Source organism: Pelobates fuscus, chromosome 3 (assembly GCF_036172605.1).
Source record: "Pelobates fuscus isolate aPelFus1 chromosome 3, aPelFus1.pri, whole genome shotgun sequence".
Taxonomy (NCBI): Eukaryota; Metazoa; Chordata; class Amphibia; order Anura; family Pelobatidae; genus Pelobates; species Pelobates fuscus.
This window is the reverse complement of record NC_086319.1, coordinates 397,880,148-397,898,601: the sequence shown is the minus strand read 5'-3', so window position 1 is coordinate 397,898,601 and position 18,454 is coordinate 397,880,148. Positions and strand designations below refer to the sequence as shown.

General features: G+C 47.2%; 1 protein-coding gene across 1 annotated transcript in view; it reads right to left on the bottom strand.

Moving 5' to 3' along the window:
* LOC134601896 (extracellular calcium-sensing receptor-like) overlaps positions 1-18,454 on the bottom strand; it is a 75,277-nt gene that overhangs the window by 7,751 nt on the left and 49,072 nt on the right. Inside the window, exon 2 of the mRNA XM_063446400.1 lies at positions 2,188-3,018. Within this exon, the coding sequence (XP_063302470.1) occupies positions 2,188-3,018 (831 nt within the window). The remainder of the gene's footprint in view (positions 1-2,187; positions 3,019-18,454) is intronic.

Here is an 18,454-nt window from a genome sequence, read left to right as displayed (position 1 = left end):
ACAAGGCTGGCAGCCCGCGATCAGGCCCCGAAACTCTGGGAATGGTAGTGGCTACGGGAGAGGCCGTAGGCAGAGCCACATCAGAAAGCGTAGAGGAGGCACGGGACTGATCGTCCGAAAAAAAAAAGGTGCAGAAAGTCCGGTTTAGATCCAGCCAAAGCGACAGATGCCAGTTACCCTAAACTGCCATCCGAAACCGCCCCATAGACGACAGCTGACCGGAAGACTGCCAGGGGGGGGTGAAATAAGCCGACTCGTAGCCGAAAGGGATAACTTGGCCACTAAACGTTGTGGCAGGGTGTCGGCCTCTCGGTGACAGTTAAACATAAGATAGAATGGGAGTGACAGGTGAGGCCCTCTCTATGCCACAGTGACAGGCGACTAACTATGAGTTGGCCCGAGGGGCGTAGTACCTCCAAGTTTGAGGATGGGTGTTGGCCTCACGAGACCACTAACCTAGGCGAAGAAGCCAGTGGACACCTAGGACCCTGACAGCCAGCAACAGTTAACTAAGAGGGGAGGGTGAAGAGTGAGAGAGGGGAAGTACTGTGTGAATGAAAAAAGAGGGGGTGGTGTACGAGGAAGAATCTCATAGGGTCAACCGTAACTCGAGGGCAGAGTGAGCCCGTCGGAGTACAAGATGGTTAGGGTGTATGGAGTACTTAAAAATAGGAAAGGGAGAAAGAAGAATGTGCATACGTGTGTATGGCCCATGGGGCTCAGAAAGGGCTAGGTCGTGCGCTTGGAAACAAAACCCAAACGGTCCTTCTGGAAAATAACGTAGCACAAGTATGGCGGGCAGACGTGGCCCAGCCAAGTAGGGAAATGAAAAACCCAAAGCCAAAACACGGGACAGACTCTGCGACGGGACCGAAACCACACGTGAGTAGCAACTACGTAGCTTAGACCGCGTACTGACACAGCAAAACTAGAATGAGATACACCGTCCTTTTTTCTTTTATGGGGAGAATGCCATAGAAAGCAATGACACACCCCATCTATCAGTGCAAAAAAAATGGTATGTGGGCCGGCCACATGGACGCACGTACTGGTAGTTAGTGTAGATGGGTACATGGGATAGCACTGCAGGCAGTGAGGTGGTTAACAGCAATTTTTTTTTATATATTTGATTATAGATCCACTAAATTCTATATTTAGTTAAGTGACCCCACATATGTTCTCATCTAAATTATAGTAACCCCACCCGTATAATTACAAACGTGCAATTAGAGAGGGTTTCTGGAGGTTGCTGATTGATTAAGTGACCCCCATGGGCATGCTTTAAGAACACAAATTCACTCAGGTGTCAGCAGAAAATGAAATGGCATTTAAAAAAAAACAAAAAACATTCATTAAACCCAATACAGTTAAATTAACTAAGATTAGACAGTAAGTGGCTAGGCAGCCCTAACTAATATATATACTCAAATGTTCCCCAGCTTTGGACAAAGAGCAGAGTTCTGAAATATCGCTCATTGTGCAAGATCTTTAAAAACATTAAGGATACGAATTAAGCGATTCTCCCCCTACCCACCCCCTCAGGCCACATGCAAGCAGTGTCCATGTAATGTATAGATACATTTGGATCACCTCCACGGCTAGGCAAGCTGGACCCGCTGACAACACCACCACTGTTTAGGAATATGCCATGAGACAGCCACAGGCATCCGGAGGTAGACAGGATCCAGCCCCCGTCCAGAAACACCAGGGGGAATTCGCAAGAGTCCTGAGGTGCATTCGTGCAGAAAACCCAGAGCCTGGCGAAACGGCGGGCCAGTCGTAAAACACATCAGAAAACCACTAAAACCCAGAACATGCAAACCACGCAGTAAACTAGGGGAAAGAAAAACTCCCGAACGGAGGCAGGAAAACTCACGCCAACAGGAGAGTCTGACTGGAGAGACAGCCAACCGGAGCAGAGCCCAGAAATGACCGTGGATAAATCGAAAAACGGCAGGCCAGGTAAGGAGAAACACGAGGGAAGCAGATGGCGACCGGAAATAGTGACATGCGAATCGTTAATATACGTGCGGGATGGAGGAAGGTGAGTAGGGGGTTTAAGTAGGTTAACATGCCCCTCCCAAAAACTGCAGGCCAAGTCTTTACATTTACGGAAATAAGTATGTGTTAAAATGTGTTATCCTTGTTAAAACTGTTTCATTTTTGCTTACATGAAAAGCTCAGTACCTGCCAAGGCTTGAATTTCCAAACATCCGCACATGTTCCATTAGCAAACGGACCTTTCCCTTTAGTGCACATGCTGAGATCATGCAGAGCTTTAGCAATAACATGGACTGCTATGTAAATATTGAAGGTCACCCTCAAGTTAGATACATCATTGTAATCATTCTGGAGATTTTCTAGGTTTTCTGATCCTGTACATTCTTTTATTGAGGATTCATTAGAGACTGTGAGGTTTTTATCAACCAGGAATTTGCAACCGAAAGCCTGCTCCCAGAATATTTTTACCCATTCTGCTCCCAGAGACATAGAGGGATGAATCCCATTCAGAAAGTATTTAAAGCCAGCTATGGTTCCTCTGTAAAGAGCAAAGCCAACTGTTCCAGAGAGAAGTGCAAAATATTTCTCCACTGACAGAAATGGAGAGGTAGCCCAGGCCTCACTGGCTACCCATATCTTTCCTGATACATTCTGCTTCAACATTTCCTCTAGAATGTGGATCAGGTCCACATCAGTAGTAAAGAAAACTACCACCTTTGCTGTTGACTCTTTGATAACCCGTGCAATATGTGGAGCATTGCGGTCTTGCCTGCTTATCAATATGTTCTCAGTGAAGGCCACACATGCTCCAGCCTTTATGATTTCTTTTTTGATCAGTTGGATTGCTTGTTGTCCATAATCATTGTCAATAGCTACCAATCCCACCCAAGTCCATCCAAAATATAGCAGTAGCTGAGCCAGTCCTTGCGATTGGAAAGTATCACTGGGAACTGTCCTGAAAAAGGAGTTGAACTGTGTCCGATCACTGAGGAGAGAGCTGGTGGAAAAGTGGCTGATCTGTAAAGGATAAGTAATTTAATATATTTTTATTACAATTAGTTTCTATTGCCCAAGTCATTACAAAATGAAATGCACATTTTATAGAGATTTATGTCATTTCATTTTTTTTATTAGCTAGGAAAGATACTTAAGAAAGCAAGATTTATTTAAACAATGAAAGTTAAGAGTAAAACAACTATATATTTTTTCTAGAAAATATATGAATCGTAATATATTAAAATAAAAGTTTATCTGTGTGAACATCACATATCACCTGCAGTAGATTATTGTGCTAAATATTGAGTTGTATCTATAGTTGTTGTAGTCATTTATTCTCTTCTAATATAACAACTAACTGCTAAAATATGACTGGTTACCCTTATTATTATTTTTAATATCATAATTTATAGTAAAACGTATTAACATAATTATCATATCAATAATATACTTATTTTTATGTAAGTATAAGTAATTAACTGTTTACTGAATAGTCCATCCATTTTTTTTTTATAAATAATGATATCATATTCTATGCAGGGTTACATAATTCTGAAGTTGTTGTAATAGGTCTCTTTAGGACACTGGTCAATCAGGGTAAAAATTTGAATTTGTACTTTCTAAATGTATTATCTAACCTGACTGGGATTAGAACCTAAGCTGTGTTTGAATGTTCAAGAAAATAGGGAGAAATAAAAAGAAATGTATCTAACATATTCAAAGGACTGAAGCAAAGTACCCAGAAAATAGTTCAAATGTACGCTCTCAAAGGCAACATAGCCAAACTGGCAAATTTCAATGTGAAAAAACGGCCTTATATTTGACTCTGTAACTTTCAAAAATACTATAAAACCTGTACATAGGGGGTACTGTTATACTCGGGAGACTTCACTGAATACAAATATTAGTGTTTCAAAACATGTTAAAACAATGATGTCAACAGTGAAAGTGCAGTTTGTGTGTCAAAAATGCAAAAAAACTTCCCTTTCACTTACAATATCATCACTGTGATATGTTTTACTATTTTGAAACACTAATATTTGTGTTCAGCGAAGTCTACCGAGTAAAACAGTACCCACAATGTACAGATTTTAGGGTGTCATAGAAAGTTACAGGGTTAAATATAGTCTAGCAAATTAAATTCTCTGGATTTTCAGACTGGGTTGTCAGGCAGGTCCCCCAAATTGCAATCAATAAAATTACATAAGTATGTAAAAATATTATAATTTAAATATATGTACATATTTAGATATTTGAAGTCTATGTGTATATTTATGAAATTATTTATGTAATTATTTATATGGACATATGTATATTTTGTATTATTTTTAAAGGGACACTATAGTCACCTGAACAACTTTAGCTTAATGAAGCAGTTTTGGTGTATAGAACATGCCCCTGCAGCCTCACTGCTCAATCCTCTGCCATTTAGGAGTTAAATCCCTTTGTTTATGAACCCTAGTCACACCTCCCTGCATGTGACTTGCACAGCCTTCCATAAACACTTCCTGTAAAGAGAGCCCTATTTGGGCTTTCCTTATTGCAAGTTCTGTTTAATTAAGATTTTCTCATCCCCTGCTATGTTAATAGCTTGCTATACTCTGCAAGAGCCTCCTGTATGTGATTAAAGTTCAATTTAGAGATTGAGATACAATTATTTAAGGTAAATTACATCTGTTTGAAAGTGAAACCAGTTTTTTTTCAATGCAGGCTCTGTCAATCATAGCCAGGGGAGGTGTGGCTAGGGCTGCATAAACAGAAACAAAGTGATTTAACTCCTAAATGACAGTGAATTGAGCAGTGAAATTGCAGGGGAATGATCTATAAACTAAAATTGCTTTATTTAGCTAAAGTAATTTAGGTGACTATAGTGTTCCTTTAATTTTATATATATATATATATATATATATATATATATATATATATATATATATATATATATATATATATATATAAAGTATATTTAGATTTTTTGAAATTTATATTAATATAAAAAATTAGTGATGTCCCGAACGGTTTGCTGGCGAATAGTGCTCCGCTCCACCAAGCCCTTGTAAAGCATCCCACAATAAGCAGAAGCCACCAAATGGGCTGTAATCGCGGCTCGGATCACCCCCAGACCCCGAGGGGGGCACCCTCGAAACCCCAACAGGGACCGATGGACGGCTTCATACACTCCCAAAGGGGACCGGACAACGAGGCCGAGCCGACAAGTCCCGCACCGCCATCACCGGCCTCGACGACCTCAACTGAACCGTCAGCCTTAGATCGAATAGCAGAAGAACTATGCCTGATAGCGGCATCTATGGCAACTAAAGCCGACTTGCTCTCACATACCACCGCGATTCAAGATGCTCTAAGGGCAGAAATCGCAGGAATCCGTACCGAGGTTGGAGCCCATGCGGGCCGCATCCAGTCCCTGGAAGCCTCCCTTGAAACACAAACGGACAGTCTCACAGCAACTGACACGGCAATCTCTCGACAAGGAGAGCTTTTACTCACCATGAGGCGCGCTGTGGAAGACATGGACAACAGGGGGAGACGCGGCAATATTAGGGTCCGTGGGGTCCCTGAGTCAGATGGGGAGGAAAAGGCCAAAGAGCTGCTCTCTGCTTATTCAACAGCATTCTGCAAGCTGAGGCCCCTCCACGCTACAAATTCGATAGAGCCCACTGGGCCCTGCGACCACGCACGCCAGAAGACGGACCTCGAGACTTAATATGCTGCCTTCACTCATTCCCACTCAAAGAGGCAATTATGCGCAAGGCCAGAACAAAACCCACGTGGCCTTACATGGGTGCCCAGGTCTCTTTATACAACGACCTCTCCCCCATGACTCTGGATGCAAGACAGGCACTCCGCCCGGTCACGACCCTCCTCCGAGAACGCAACATCCCTTACAAGTGGGGATTCCCATTTGCCCTTCAAGTCCGCCAACGGGATGGCTGGACCACCGCCAAAGGCCCAGATGAAATCCCGCGCCTCCTGGAAGAGCTGAACCTGCCGGCCATACCTATCACAAACTGGATACTGGACCTGCCAGGCCAGAGACCTAGACCGCAACGGATACCTCGAAGATGCAGAGGGGGCTCCCCTCTGGGACCCCCACCGAGACGCCGCCCTGATTGGGGCAACCATGCGGAGTAAGTACGCCTGCATCCCCTACCCGCTCAGACAGTGCCCCTCTCGGCCTGGAACCCTTGCCTACCCCACTCAGTTACACCCACAGCTCCCACAGGCCCAGACAGTCCCCACCTTCACCAAGATTATTTTGTGGGTGGGAATAATTGGGACACTTTGGGGAGGGGGGCAAAGGGAGAAATATTGACAGTAATTTGCTCACACACAGATCCCCAATTCCCTGCCCACTGGCATACGGGTGAAAAGTTGTGCCTCCACCCCCACCGCATGAAGGGACGTGGCACTTATTCCACCAACATGCCAACCCCGGGGAAACCCGGCGGAGACAGCACAACCACCGTCACGTTGAGCCTGACCACCTTGGGGATGCCCCAGCTGACCCGGAGCACCGGCAGCAATTATAACCCTCACTAACCCGGAAGGCCTCACCACACCCCGGGGCTACGGGACGGGTGGGCCACCATGGAACGCCTTGGGAGGGTGGGGGATAGATAGATGGAGACTTCACCGCATCCTAACAGGAACTAGCACCCGACAGGGGACTCTTCCCTCATGAACTCTATGCGGAACACTAACGCCTCAATCTGCCACGAGAAAAGAAGCAGCCCGCTAAATGTATCTCGTGGGTTGGGGGGGACTATGGGGGGTAGAGGGGATTAGCGGGACGCATCTGCAGCTTAGGCCATAGCTCTGAAGCATCCGATCCCACGTTAGACCGGACGGAATACTACCCAGGCTGTTCACCGATATAGCCCAGGATTAAAGGGGCAGCTGGCAATAGACTGCACCTATGAACGCTAGTAATCGGGTTGCACGGACTGGGGGATTGGAGGTGCATGGCGGCTATAGGAGGGGGGGTTGGAACCGGGGGTAGGCTCACACACCATCCGCACACAAACACCCAGGACATGGACACACACACCAACCCGCACACACACAACCACGGAGTAAATACTCTTGTTAGCACACTGGCTCCGGCCAATCCGCTGGTGCCCCACCGGCCCAGAACACTGGAAGGGTACTGGGAAGGCCCGTATCTGAACATACGCATAGCCATAAGCACCCAGATTCCGAGGATTGGGGGACCTGGGCTGTACCGGTGACTGTTGGGGGGGGCAGGGTGAGGGATGGGGCGCACTGGGGGATATCCAACTCATCCACGCATAGCATATGGGACTAGGACACAAGCAGACGCACATTTATACGCTCACACAACTACACACATCTGTACACACACCCACATACCGTGCCCCCCCTCCCCCACCCGCTATGCGCTGGGGGGGAGGGGGCGCTAGCACTCATACATACGCTTATGCCCACGCGCACACCCAGCCCTCCACCCGCTGCTGGACCAGTGGCTGATACAGCTGACTGGACTCGGGATGCGCCCTTCTCTCGAAATTCCTGACCAGCGAAATTCCTACCCGACACAATACAGGGTTCAGTAAGACCCAAGCCGCAAACTAATACATTGGGCCTCATATACAGATACAGTTACGAATACAAATGTGACGGAGGCGGGGGGGCCAGGGAAGAGAGGAAAGGGGTTATTGGGCGAATGTTTATTGTTTATTGTTCTTGTTTTATATGCGGCTTGTTATGCCGTGCTATTCAATGTTAACCTATATTAATTAACTATGGAATGCTAATAAACTTGCAATCCTTATGCACTCACGGGCAAGGCGGAGACCGGACACGACCCACACACAGACCTAGACGACAATCCCTCGATAGGTGCCTAGGCTACGTACCTCAACCCATACCCGCGCACTGTATTGGACGGTGGAACTCACTGCATCCCAGTCTGGTAACTGAGACAGACCCCTAGAGTACTCCATCGTTGCACGGGAACCCCTCTCAGGTACCCCTATCAGAGGGTAGAACACGACTAGGGGACCACTCTCCACCCCAGTGGTGACGCCCTCACCCAAGGGCACTACTCTTTATCTACTTCTCCTAACCCACCTTTCCTACCTACCTCAACCCCCCTCAACACCTAAACCTACACCCACCCTTCCCAACCCCTATACGCTCGTAGTCGCATCCCGGAGCTCCTGGGGCCAACCCGCCTTGAGTTCCCGCCGCTGCCTGCCGGGCTAGGGCGGGGGACTGGGCCATCGCTGGGGCCGTACCGGGGAGTGGGAGAGAAGAGCTCTTGACAAGTCGTCTGAGGGACGGCCCCTGTGACAAAGGTGACCATGGTATATCAACCAGACCCCATCACCATCCTCACACTCAATTGCAGGGGACTCAACATCCCGGAGTGCAGAGCCCACCTACTGCGTGATCTGAGGAAGAAACATATTTCAGTAGCACTACTCCAAGAAACACACTTTCGGGCAGACGCTGTCCCGAAACTCCAGAATAAAACGTACCCGAAGACCTATCTTTGTAACCACCCGATACAACGCAAAGCCGGAGTAGCCATCCTCTTGGCAGCAAAATTGGAGTTCCAAGAGCTGGCTGTCATAAACGACCCCCAAGGTAGATATCTGTTCCTGAAAGGACACATACTGAGCAAAATGTACACCTTCGCTTCCATATACGTACCAAATAGAAAACAAGCCCAATTTCTTAGAAACACATTAACTAAACTACAAGATTTCGCGTAGGGCGCCCTAATACTTGGGGGAGACTTCAACGTACCCATGGATCCAATTTTGGACTCCTCAACGGGTCATAGCTGTATTCCACAACGCAACATTCGCCAAATTAAACAGTCGCTGAGCGACATGGACTTGGTGGACTGCTGGAGGGCCCTGCACCCCGACACAAAAGATTACACCCATTACTCGGCGTTACACGGTCGATACTCCCGGATCGACTATGTATTCACCAGACAAATCGGGCTCCCACACCTTCTATCCACCGATATTGAGCCGGCTACATGGTCGGACCATGGGGCGGTCAGGGTCACGCTTGAATCCCCACTCTTTTGGCCCACTCGATGGACCTGGAGGCTTAATGACGCACTGCTCCAGGACCCAGGCACAAAGGAACAGATCTCGCAGGACCTGGTCAATTACTTCCAAGACAACGGAGCGGCGACCATATCCCCAATCTCGATATGGGAAGCGCATAAGTGTGTAATCCGAGGCTCGCTCATTCGTATTGCATCCCAAAAGAAAAAAGACGCACAAAGAGAAATGGCTGATCTTTACAGACAAATCGCCACCCTGGAAGCCCAGCACAAAAGATCCCAACTGGTGACCACATACAGGGAACTGATACAAGCCAGACGACAACTCAAAGACCTTCTAACGAAGCGATACCTACGCTCTATTCAACGATCCAAAGGGTTTTTCTACACCCACGCCCACAAAGGAGGGAGATACCTCGCGAGACTGCTCAGGGACAACACCCCCCGAGCCCAGGTCCGCAAACTGCGATTAACCTCGGGCACCACTTCAATCCACCCAACGGAAATAGCTGAAGAATTCAGGACGTACTACCATAAGCTATATAATCTACGGACCCAGAATCACATGGACGACAGGGACATCATTGACGCCAGGACCCAGACATACTTGCGCAATTCAGGGCTACAAAAGTTGCAAGAAGAAACAGCAACCGCCTAGATGAACTGATTACAGAAGAGGAATTAGCGGCAGCACTGAAACGGACAAAAACGGGGAAGGCACCGGGACCGGACGGATTCTCCACGCCATACTATAAAACCTACACAACGCTACTATTACCTTGGTTAACTAAAGCCGTCAATGCGATTACAGAAGGAAAAACATTTGGAGCCGAATCCCTAGCAGCAACGATAGCAGTCCTACCTAAACCTGGCAAGGACCTGATGTATTGCAGTAACTACCGCCCGATCTCCCTTCTCAATGTGGATACTAAGCTATTCACAAAAGTACTATCTAACAGGCTCCAAGCTCCACTACCGGGCCTGATTCACGTGGACCAAACAGGGTTTATCCCAGGACGGGAAGCGAGGGATAGTACGTTGCGACTATTCGCAATTCAACACCTAGCGAAGAGGTCGCAGAGACACCTCCTCCTCCTCTCCATGGATGCCGAGAAGGCATTTGATCGGGTACAGTGGCCATATATGATAGCTACACTACAGGAAATGGGCATAGGGCAAAACTTTCTCACATGGATCAAAGCTCTCTACAACAATCCCAGAGCCGCAGACAGGGTCAATGGGGCACTCACGGCCGACTTCCCGATATCAAATGGCACGCGACAGGGGTGTCCCCTATCCCCGTTACTCTTCGTCATCACTCTAGAGCCCCTCCTACAACCAATTCGCCAAAATCAGGATGTGCAGGGATTCCCCTGGCAGGGGGGGATCCACAAAGTAGCCGCATACGCGGACGACCTCCTCTTCTTCGTTAGCAACCCGAGAACCACACTACCATGCCTACTGGCAGAATTCAATAAATTCAGCCTAATCTCGGGATTCAAACTCAACCACTCCAAATGCGAAGTGCTGAATGTGACGACACCAGGGGAGGAATTTACAGCACTGGAGACGTCGTTCCCGTTTACATGGTGTACCAACAAAATGAAGTACCTGGGCATATGGATAACACCTGACCCGAAAGACCTATATCACCACAACTACACCCCCTTGTTGAAGACGCTGCTCTCGGACCTAGCCAGGTGGTCATACCAACACATCTCCTGGCACGGACGAGTAGCGGTCCTCAAAATGAATGTCCTACCACGCCTTATTTACCCGTTTCAGACCATCCCAATCACTATTCCACCCTCATTCTTCAAAGCACTAAAATCTGCGGTCCTCAGATACGTCTGGAGGGGGAACGCTCAAGGCTCAAACACGAAACGCTCTGCCTGCCTAGGCATTGCGGGGGACTCGCTCTGCCCGACTTCAAGAAATATTACCAGGCAACAATCTTACAACGTATCCTAAACTGGCACTCGAAAACAGAGCAAAAACAATGGGTGTCTTTGAACGCCGAAGGGAATAGCGCAGCCCTACACTCCACCATATGGGATACACAGGGCCCAGGCATGCTGGCACGAGAAGCGGAGGAAGGTCCAATAGCCCAGACTCTGCGTGGCTGGAGACCTATAAGGGAACAAAAACACATATCACCAACGCTGAGCCCATTACTGCCTATTACCTATAACCGCAAAATAGGGGGAGGAATTCCCACACAGATTGGTCCATTCTCGGAAGGACGAGGACATGTACCTATACGTACGGTTCTACAAAACGGAGAGATCCGCTCCCTGGACTCGTTACTGAATGGCAGACCATGCTCTTTACAACTAATGCTCCGATACCTACAAGTAAAACATTTCCATAGCACGCTCCGCAATAGAGATCGTCTAACCCGAGAACTCACGTGGTTCGAGGAAAGCTGCATGAATGCAGTTGAGCTCGACAAAACGATCTTCACACTATATCAACATCTCCTGATTGGACACCTCACTGAACACGACACGTTCCATTGCAAATGGGAGACGCTCCTAGCTAAACCACTCACACGACAACAATGGGACAAAGCATTGCTTTGGCACCATAAAAGAACCATCAGTTCACAATTTCAGGAAACAAACTATAAACTGCTGGCCTCTTGGTATAGAACACCCTCGATCCTCCATAAAATATACCCATCCACCTCACCACTGTGCTGGAGATGCCTGACCGAACAGGGCACGACGATCCACATATGGTGGGAATGCAGCATGATCACCCCTTATTGGGAGATGATTAGAGAGGAAATACGTGAGATCCTGGGAGAAGGGATTGAATGGACGCCTGAACTAGCACTGCTCCACATATCGCCGCTGCCAATATCCAGATATAAGAAATCGATCTTACGACATCTATTGAATGCGGCCAAGTCGCTCATACCCATATACTGGAAGAAAACAGAAACACCGCAAAGGGAAGAATGGATACGCAAAGTAGAAGACATCCAGGGAGCAGAGGCGATACACGCATCACTCCTTGGCAGTGCCACCAAACACTCTGAGGCTTGGACACCCTGGTTCATGTACACCTCCAGGGGCCATTAGATGGATAACACTGAGGCTCATAGTGGGCGAGGGGGGGGGCGGTCTCGAGCGACGGCCTGGTCTCTGGGCCCGGGTCCCGACCACTCGGGGCGGCAGAGGTGCGAGGTTAGGAGATCTGGATTGTACCCTCTCCCTCCCGTCCATCCCCCCCTCCCTTTTCCTTACTCCTCTCTTCTATTCTCCACCACGTCCCCCCCCCCTACCCTCCCACATACTTATACCCCAATCCCCCTCTTACTGCTTTTACCTACATGACCGAAGAGCCGGAAGATCCCGGCACATATATAGATAGAAAGTAGTATATCTTCTAGACTGACTTCGTGCATAAAAACACATACCACACAAATCAGACAAACTGACGACTGGACATATAACAGCTTATGACACTGCTAGACAGAAACTGATCAACTATGCATAACACATATACACTGACCTCAATATACAACTGTAACCACTTCTTGACACACAATGGAGGCTATCCCGACGACATAGAACCAGCCCCTGACTAGAGTCCATGACTAACAACCAATGCAGAACAGGGCAGTAGTAACACGCCATCCAGCAACACACAGACCACACCTAAACACAGGCGGTGGTGACTCGGCATAGTACATGCTTGTCAACAACCCAACTGTAACGTCGTATATCATACTTTGCCTAAAGATGCATGGAATAATGCTTGTAATTGCTGAATACGTCTATTCGAACAACGGACCTGCGTGTCCACGACATTGTATCTAATGAGTATTGATTACCCTGAACAAAATCCTCGACAATAAAAGATTTACAAAAAAAAAAATAGTTCCTGGCGAACATCGCTTGTTCGCGTTCGCCACGGATGGCGAACATATGCTCTGTTCGGTCCGCCCCCTATTCGTCATCATTGAGTAAACTTTGACCCTGTACCTCACAGTCAGCAGACACATTCCAGTCAGTCAGCAGCAGACCCTCCCTCCCAGACCCTCCCACCTCCTGGACAGCATCCATTTTACATTCATTGTGAAGCTGCATTCTTAGTGAGATGAGGGACAGTGTAGCTGCTGCTGATTTTATAGGGAAATTGATAGCTAGGCTAGTGTATTCAGTGTCGATTACAGTCCTGAAGGACTCATCTGATCTCTGCTGTAAGGACAGCACCCCAAAAAGCCATTTTTAGGGCTAGAACATCAGTCTGCTTTTATTTTTCTGTATAATGTAATTGCAGTTGCCTGCCTGCCAGCCTGTGTGTCAGGCTCACAGCATATACTGTGCCCACTTGCCCAGTGCCACCACTCACTCACTGGTGTCACAATATCTTGCATTTAAAAAAAACTAAACTTTTTTGACTGTAATATAATAGCAGTCAGTTTCTTTCACTAGTGTGTGTTTCAGGGCCTGCCCAGTGCCACCACTCACTCACTGGTGTCACAATAGCTTGCATTTAAAAAAACAAAAAACTTTTTTGACTCTAATATAATAGCAGTCAGTTTCCTTCACACGTGTGCGTTTCAGGGCCTGCCAGGGCACAGTTTCACACCAGTGCAACTCATATCTGGTGTAACAGTAGTGTACATTTAAAAAAAAAAACCTTTTTTGACTGTAATATAATAGTTGTCAGTTTCCTTCACGCGTGTGTGTTTCAGGGCCTGCCAGGGCACAGTGTCACACCAGTGCAACTCATATCTGGTGTAACAGTAGTGTACATTTAAAAAAAAAAAATACAATTTTGACTGTAATAGATTGAATAGCAGTTAGTTGTCTGCCAGCGTGTGTGTCAGGCTCACAGCGTATACTGTGCCCACTTGCCCAGTGCCACCACTCATATCTGGTGTCACAATAGCTGGCATTTAAAAAAAACTAAACTTTTTTGACTGTAATATAATAGCAGTCAGTTTCCTTCACGAGTGTGCGTTTCAGGGCCTGCCCAGTGCCACCACTCACTCACTGGTGTCACAATAGCTTGCATTTAAAAAAAAAATTGGGGGACTGTAATATAATAGCAGTCAGTTTCCTTCATGATTGTGCGTTTCAGGGCCTGCCCCGTGCCACCACTCACTCACTGGTGTCCCAATAGCTTGCATTTAAAAAAACAACAACTTTTTTGACTGTAATATAATAGCAGTCAGTTTCCTTCACGCGTGTGCGTTTCAGGGCCTGCCCAGTACCACCACTCACTCACTGGTGTCCCAATAGCTTGCATTTAAAAAAAAAAACTAAACTTTTTGGACTGTAATATAATAGCAGTCAGTTTCCTTCACAAGTGTTCTTTTCAGGACGTGCCAGGGCACAGGGTCACACCAGTGCAACTCATATCTGGTGTAACAGTAGTGTACATTTAAAAAAAAAAAAATACAATTTTGACTGTAATAGATTGAATAGCAGTTAGCTGTCTGCCAGCGTGTGTGTCAGGCTCACAGCGTATACTGTGCCCACTTGCCCAGTGCCACCACTCATATCTGGTGTCACAATAGCTTGCATTTAACAAAAAAAAACTTTTTTGACTGTAATATAATAGCAGTCAGTTTCCTTCACGAGTGTGCGTTTCAGGGCCTGCCAGGGCACAGTGTCACACCAGTGCAACTCATATCTGGTGTAACAGTAGTGTACATTTAAAAAAAAAAAAAAAAAACTAGAAGTTTGACTGTGAAATAATAGCAGTCAGTTTCCTTCACACGTGTGCATTTCAGGGCCTGCCAGGGCACAGTGTCACACCAGTGCAACTCATATCTGGTGTAACAGTAGTGTACATTTGAACAAAAAAAAACTAGAAATTTGACTGTAATATAATAGCAGTCAGTTTCCTTCACGAGTGTGCGTTTCAGGGCCTGCCCAGTGCCACCACTCACTCACTGGTGTCACAATAGCTTGCATTTAAAAAAAACAAAACTTTTTGGACTGTAATATAATAGCAGTCAGTTTCCTTCACGAGTGTGCATTTCAGGGCCTGCCCCGTGCCACCACTCACTCACTGGTGTCCCAATAGCTTGCATTTAAAAAAAAAAAAACTTTTTTGACTGTAATATAATAGCAGTCAGTTTCCTTCACGCGTGTGCGTTTCAGGGCCTGCCCAGTACCACCACTCACTCACTGGTGTCCCAATAGCTTGCATTTAAAAAAAAACTAAACTTTTTGGACTGTAATATAATAGCAGTCAGTTTCCTTCACAAGTGTTCTTTTCAGGACCTGCCAGGGCACAGGGTCACACCAGTGCAACTCATATCTGGTGTAACAGTAGTGTACTGCTGGCCTCTTGGTATAGAACACCCTCGATCCTCCATAAAATATACCCATCCACCTCACCACTGTGCTGGAGATGCCTGACCGAACAGGGCACGACGATCCACATATGGTGGGAATGCAGCATGATCACCCCTTATTGGGAGATGATTAGAGAGGAAATACGTGAGATCCTGGGAGAAGGGATTGAATGGACGCCTGAACTAGCACTGCTCCACATATCGCCGCTGCCAATATCCAGATATAAGAAATCGATCTTACAACATCTATTGAATGCGGCCAAGTCGCTCATACCCATATACTGGAAGAAAACAGAAACACCGCAAAGGGAAGAATGGATACGCAAAGTAGAAGACATCCAGGGAGCAGAGGCGATACACGCATCACTCTTCGGCAGGGCCACCAAACACTCTGAGGCTTGGACACCCTGGTTCATGTACACCTCCAGGGGCCATTAGATGGATAACACTGAGGCTCATAGTGGGCGAGGGGGGGGGCGGTCTCGAGCGACGGCCTGGTCTCTGGGCCCGGGTCCCGACCACTCGGGGCGGCGGAGGTGCGAGGTTAGGAGATCTGGATTGTACCCTCTCCCTCCCGTCCATCCCCCCCTCCCTTTTCCTTACTCCTCTCTTCTATTCTCCACCACGTCCCCCCCCCCTACCCTCCCACATACTTATACCCCAATCCCCCTCTTACTGCTTTTACCTACATGACCGAAGAGCCGGAAGATCCCGGCACATATATAGATAGAAAGTAGTATATCTTCTAGACTGACTTCGTGCATAAAAACACATACCACACAAATCAGACAAACTGACGACTGGACATATAACAGCTTATGACACTGCTAGACAGAAACTGATCAACTATGCATAACACATATACACTGACCTCAATATACAACTGTAACCACTTCTTGACACACAATGGAGGCTATCCCGACGACATAGAACCAGCCCCTGACTAGAGTCCATGACTAACAACCAATGCAGAACAGGGCAGTAGTAACACGCCATCCAGCAACACACAGACCACACCTAAACACAGGCGGTGGTGACTCGGCATAGTACATGCTTGTCAACAACCCAACTGTAACGTCGTATATCATACTTTGCCTAAAGATGCATGGAATAATGCTTGTAATTGCTGAATACGTCTATTCGAACAACGGACCTGCGTGTCCACGACATTGTATCTAATGAGTATTGATTACCCTGAACAAAATCCTCGACAATAAAAGATTTACAAAAAAAAAAAATAGTTCCTGGCGAACATCGCTTGTTCGCGTTCGCCACGGATGGCGAACATATGCTCTGTTCGGTCCGCCCCCTATTCGTCATCATTGAGTAAACTTTGACCCTGTACCTCACAGTCAGCAGACACATTCCAGTCAATCAGCAGCAGACCCTCCCTCCCAGACCCTCCCACCTCCTGGACAGCATCCATTTTACATTCATTGTGAAGCTGCATTCTTAGTGAGATGAGGGACAGTGTAGCTGCTGCTGATTTTATAGGGAAATTGATAGCTAGGCTAGTGTATTCAGTGTCCATTACAGTCCTGAAGGACTCATCTGATCTCTGTTGTAAGGACAGCACCCCAAAAAGCCCTTTTTAGGGCTAGAACATCAGTCTGCTTTTATTTTTCTGTATAATGTAATTGCAGTTGCCTGCCTGCCAGCCTGTGTGTCAGGCTCACAGCATATACTGTGCCCACTTGCCCAGTGCCACCACTCACTCACTGGTGTCACAATATCTTGCATTTAAAAAAAACTAAACTTTTTTGACTGTAATATAATAGCAGTCAGTTTCTTTCACTAGTGTGCGTTTCAGGGCCTGCCCAGTACCACCACTCACTCACTGGTGTCACAATAGCTTGCATTTAAAAAAACAAAAAACTTTTTTGACTCTAATATAATAGCAGTCAGTTGACTGTAATAGATTGAATAGCAGTTAGTTGTCTGCCAGCGTGTGTGTCAGGCTCACAGCGTATACTGTGCCCACTTGCCCAGTGCCACCACTCATATCTGGTGCCACAATCACCGACATCATACCATTTGTTTTCTTCCTGGAGCGTGCCCTGCGAAGAGTGCTGGATCAGGCCGTAGATGAGCGTGAAGAGGAAGAGTTGTGGTCACCATCACCACCAGAAACAGCCTTATCAGCATCGCTTGCTGGACCTGCGGCAACGCTGGAAGAGGATTGTGAGGAAGAGGAGTCAGAGGAGGAATGTGGCTTTGAGGAGGAGGAGGAAGACAAACCACAAAAGGCATCCCAGGGTGCTCGTTGTCACCTATCTGGTACCCGTGGTGTTGTACGTGGCTGGGGGGAAGAACATACCTTCAGTGAGATCACTGAAGACGAGGAACAGGACATGAGTAGCTCGGCATCCAACCTTGTGCAAATGGGGTATTTCATGCTGTCGTGCCTGTTGAGGGACCCTCATATAAAAAGGCTGAAGGAGAATGACCTGTACTGGGTGTCCACACTACTAGACAGGGGCAGAGATGAAAGTAATCCTCCTCCTCCCACGACCACGCCGGCAAGGACAGGACGCTTTACCGGCGTGTTGTTGATAGAGGACATGCAGAGCATTTTAAGTCCTACGCATTGCCACAGCCCTTCGGGGTCCACTCTCAGAAAATGACTCGACTGACAGGTAGCAGACTACCTTGCCTTAACTGCCGATATCAACACTCTGAGGAGCGATGAAATCCTTGACTACTGGGTGTGCAGGCTTGACCTGTGGCCTGAGCTATCCCAATTTGCGATAGAACTTCTAGCCTGCCCCGCTTCAAGTGTCCTGTCAGAAAGGACCTTCAGTGCAGCAGGAGGTATTGTCACTGAGAAGAGAAGTCGCTTAGGTCAAAAAAGTCTAGATTACCTCACCTTTATTAAGATGAATGAGGGATGGATCCCGAAGGGACTGACACTGGGCGATACATTCGACTAAAAAAGGCCTGATGAGGGGGATGTAACAGGGTGTCGCGGCTGCCGGCCCACCGCGTGATATTTAAATCCCTAGCTCACCCCAGTACCTTGCCCTGTCGTGGTTTCCTGTTCCTGGTTTCCTGAGAGTGCTTTATCATTGTGAATC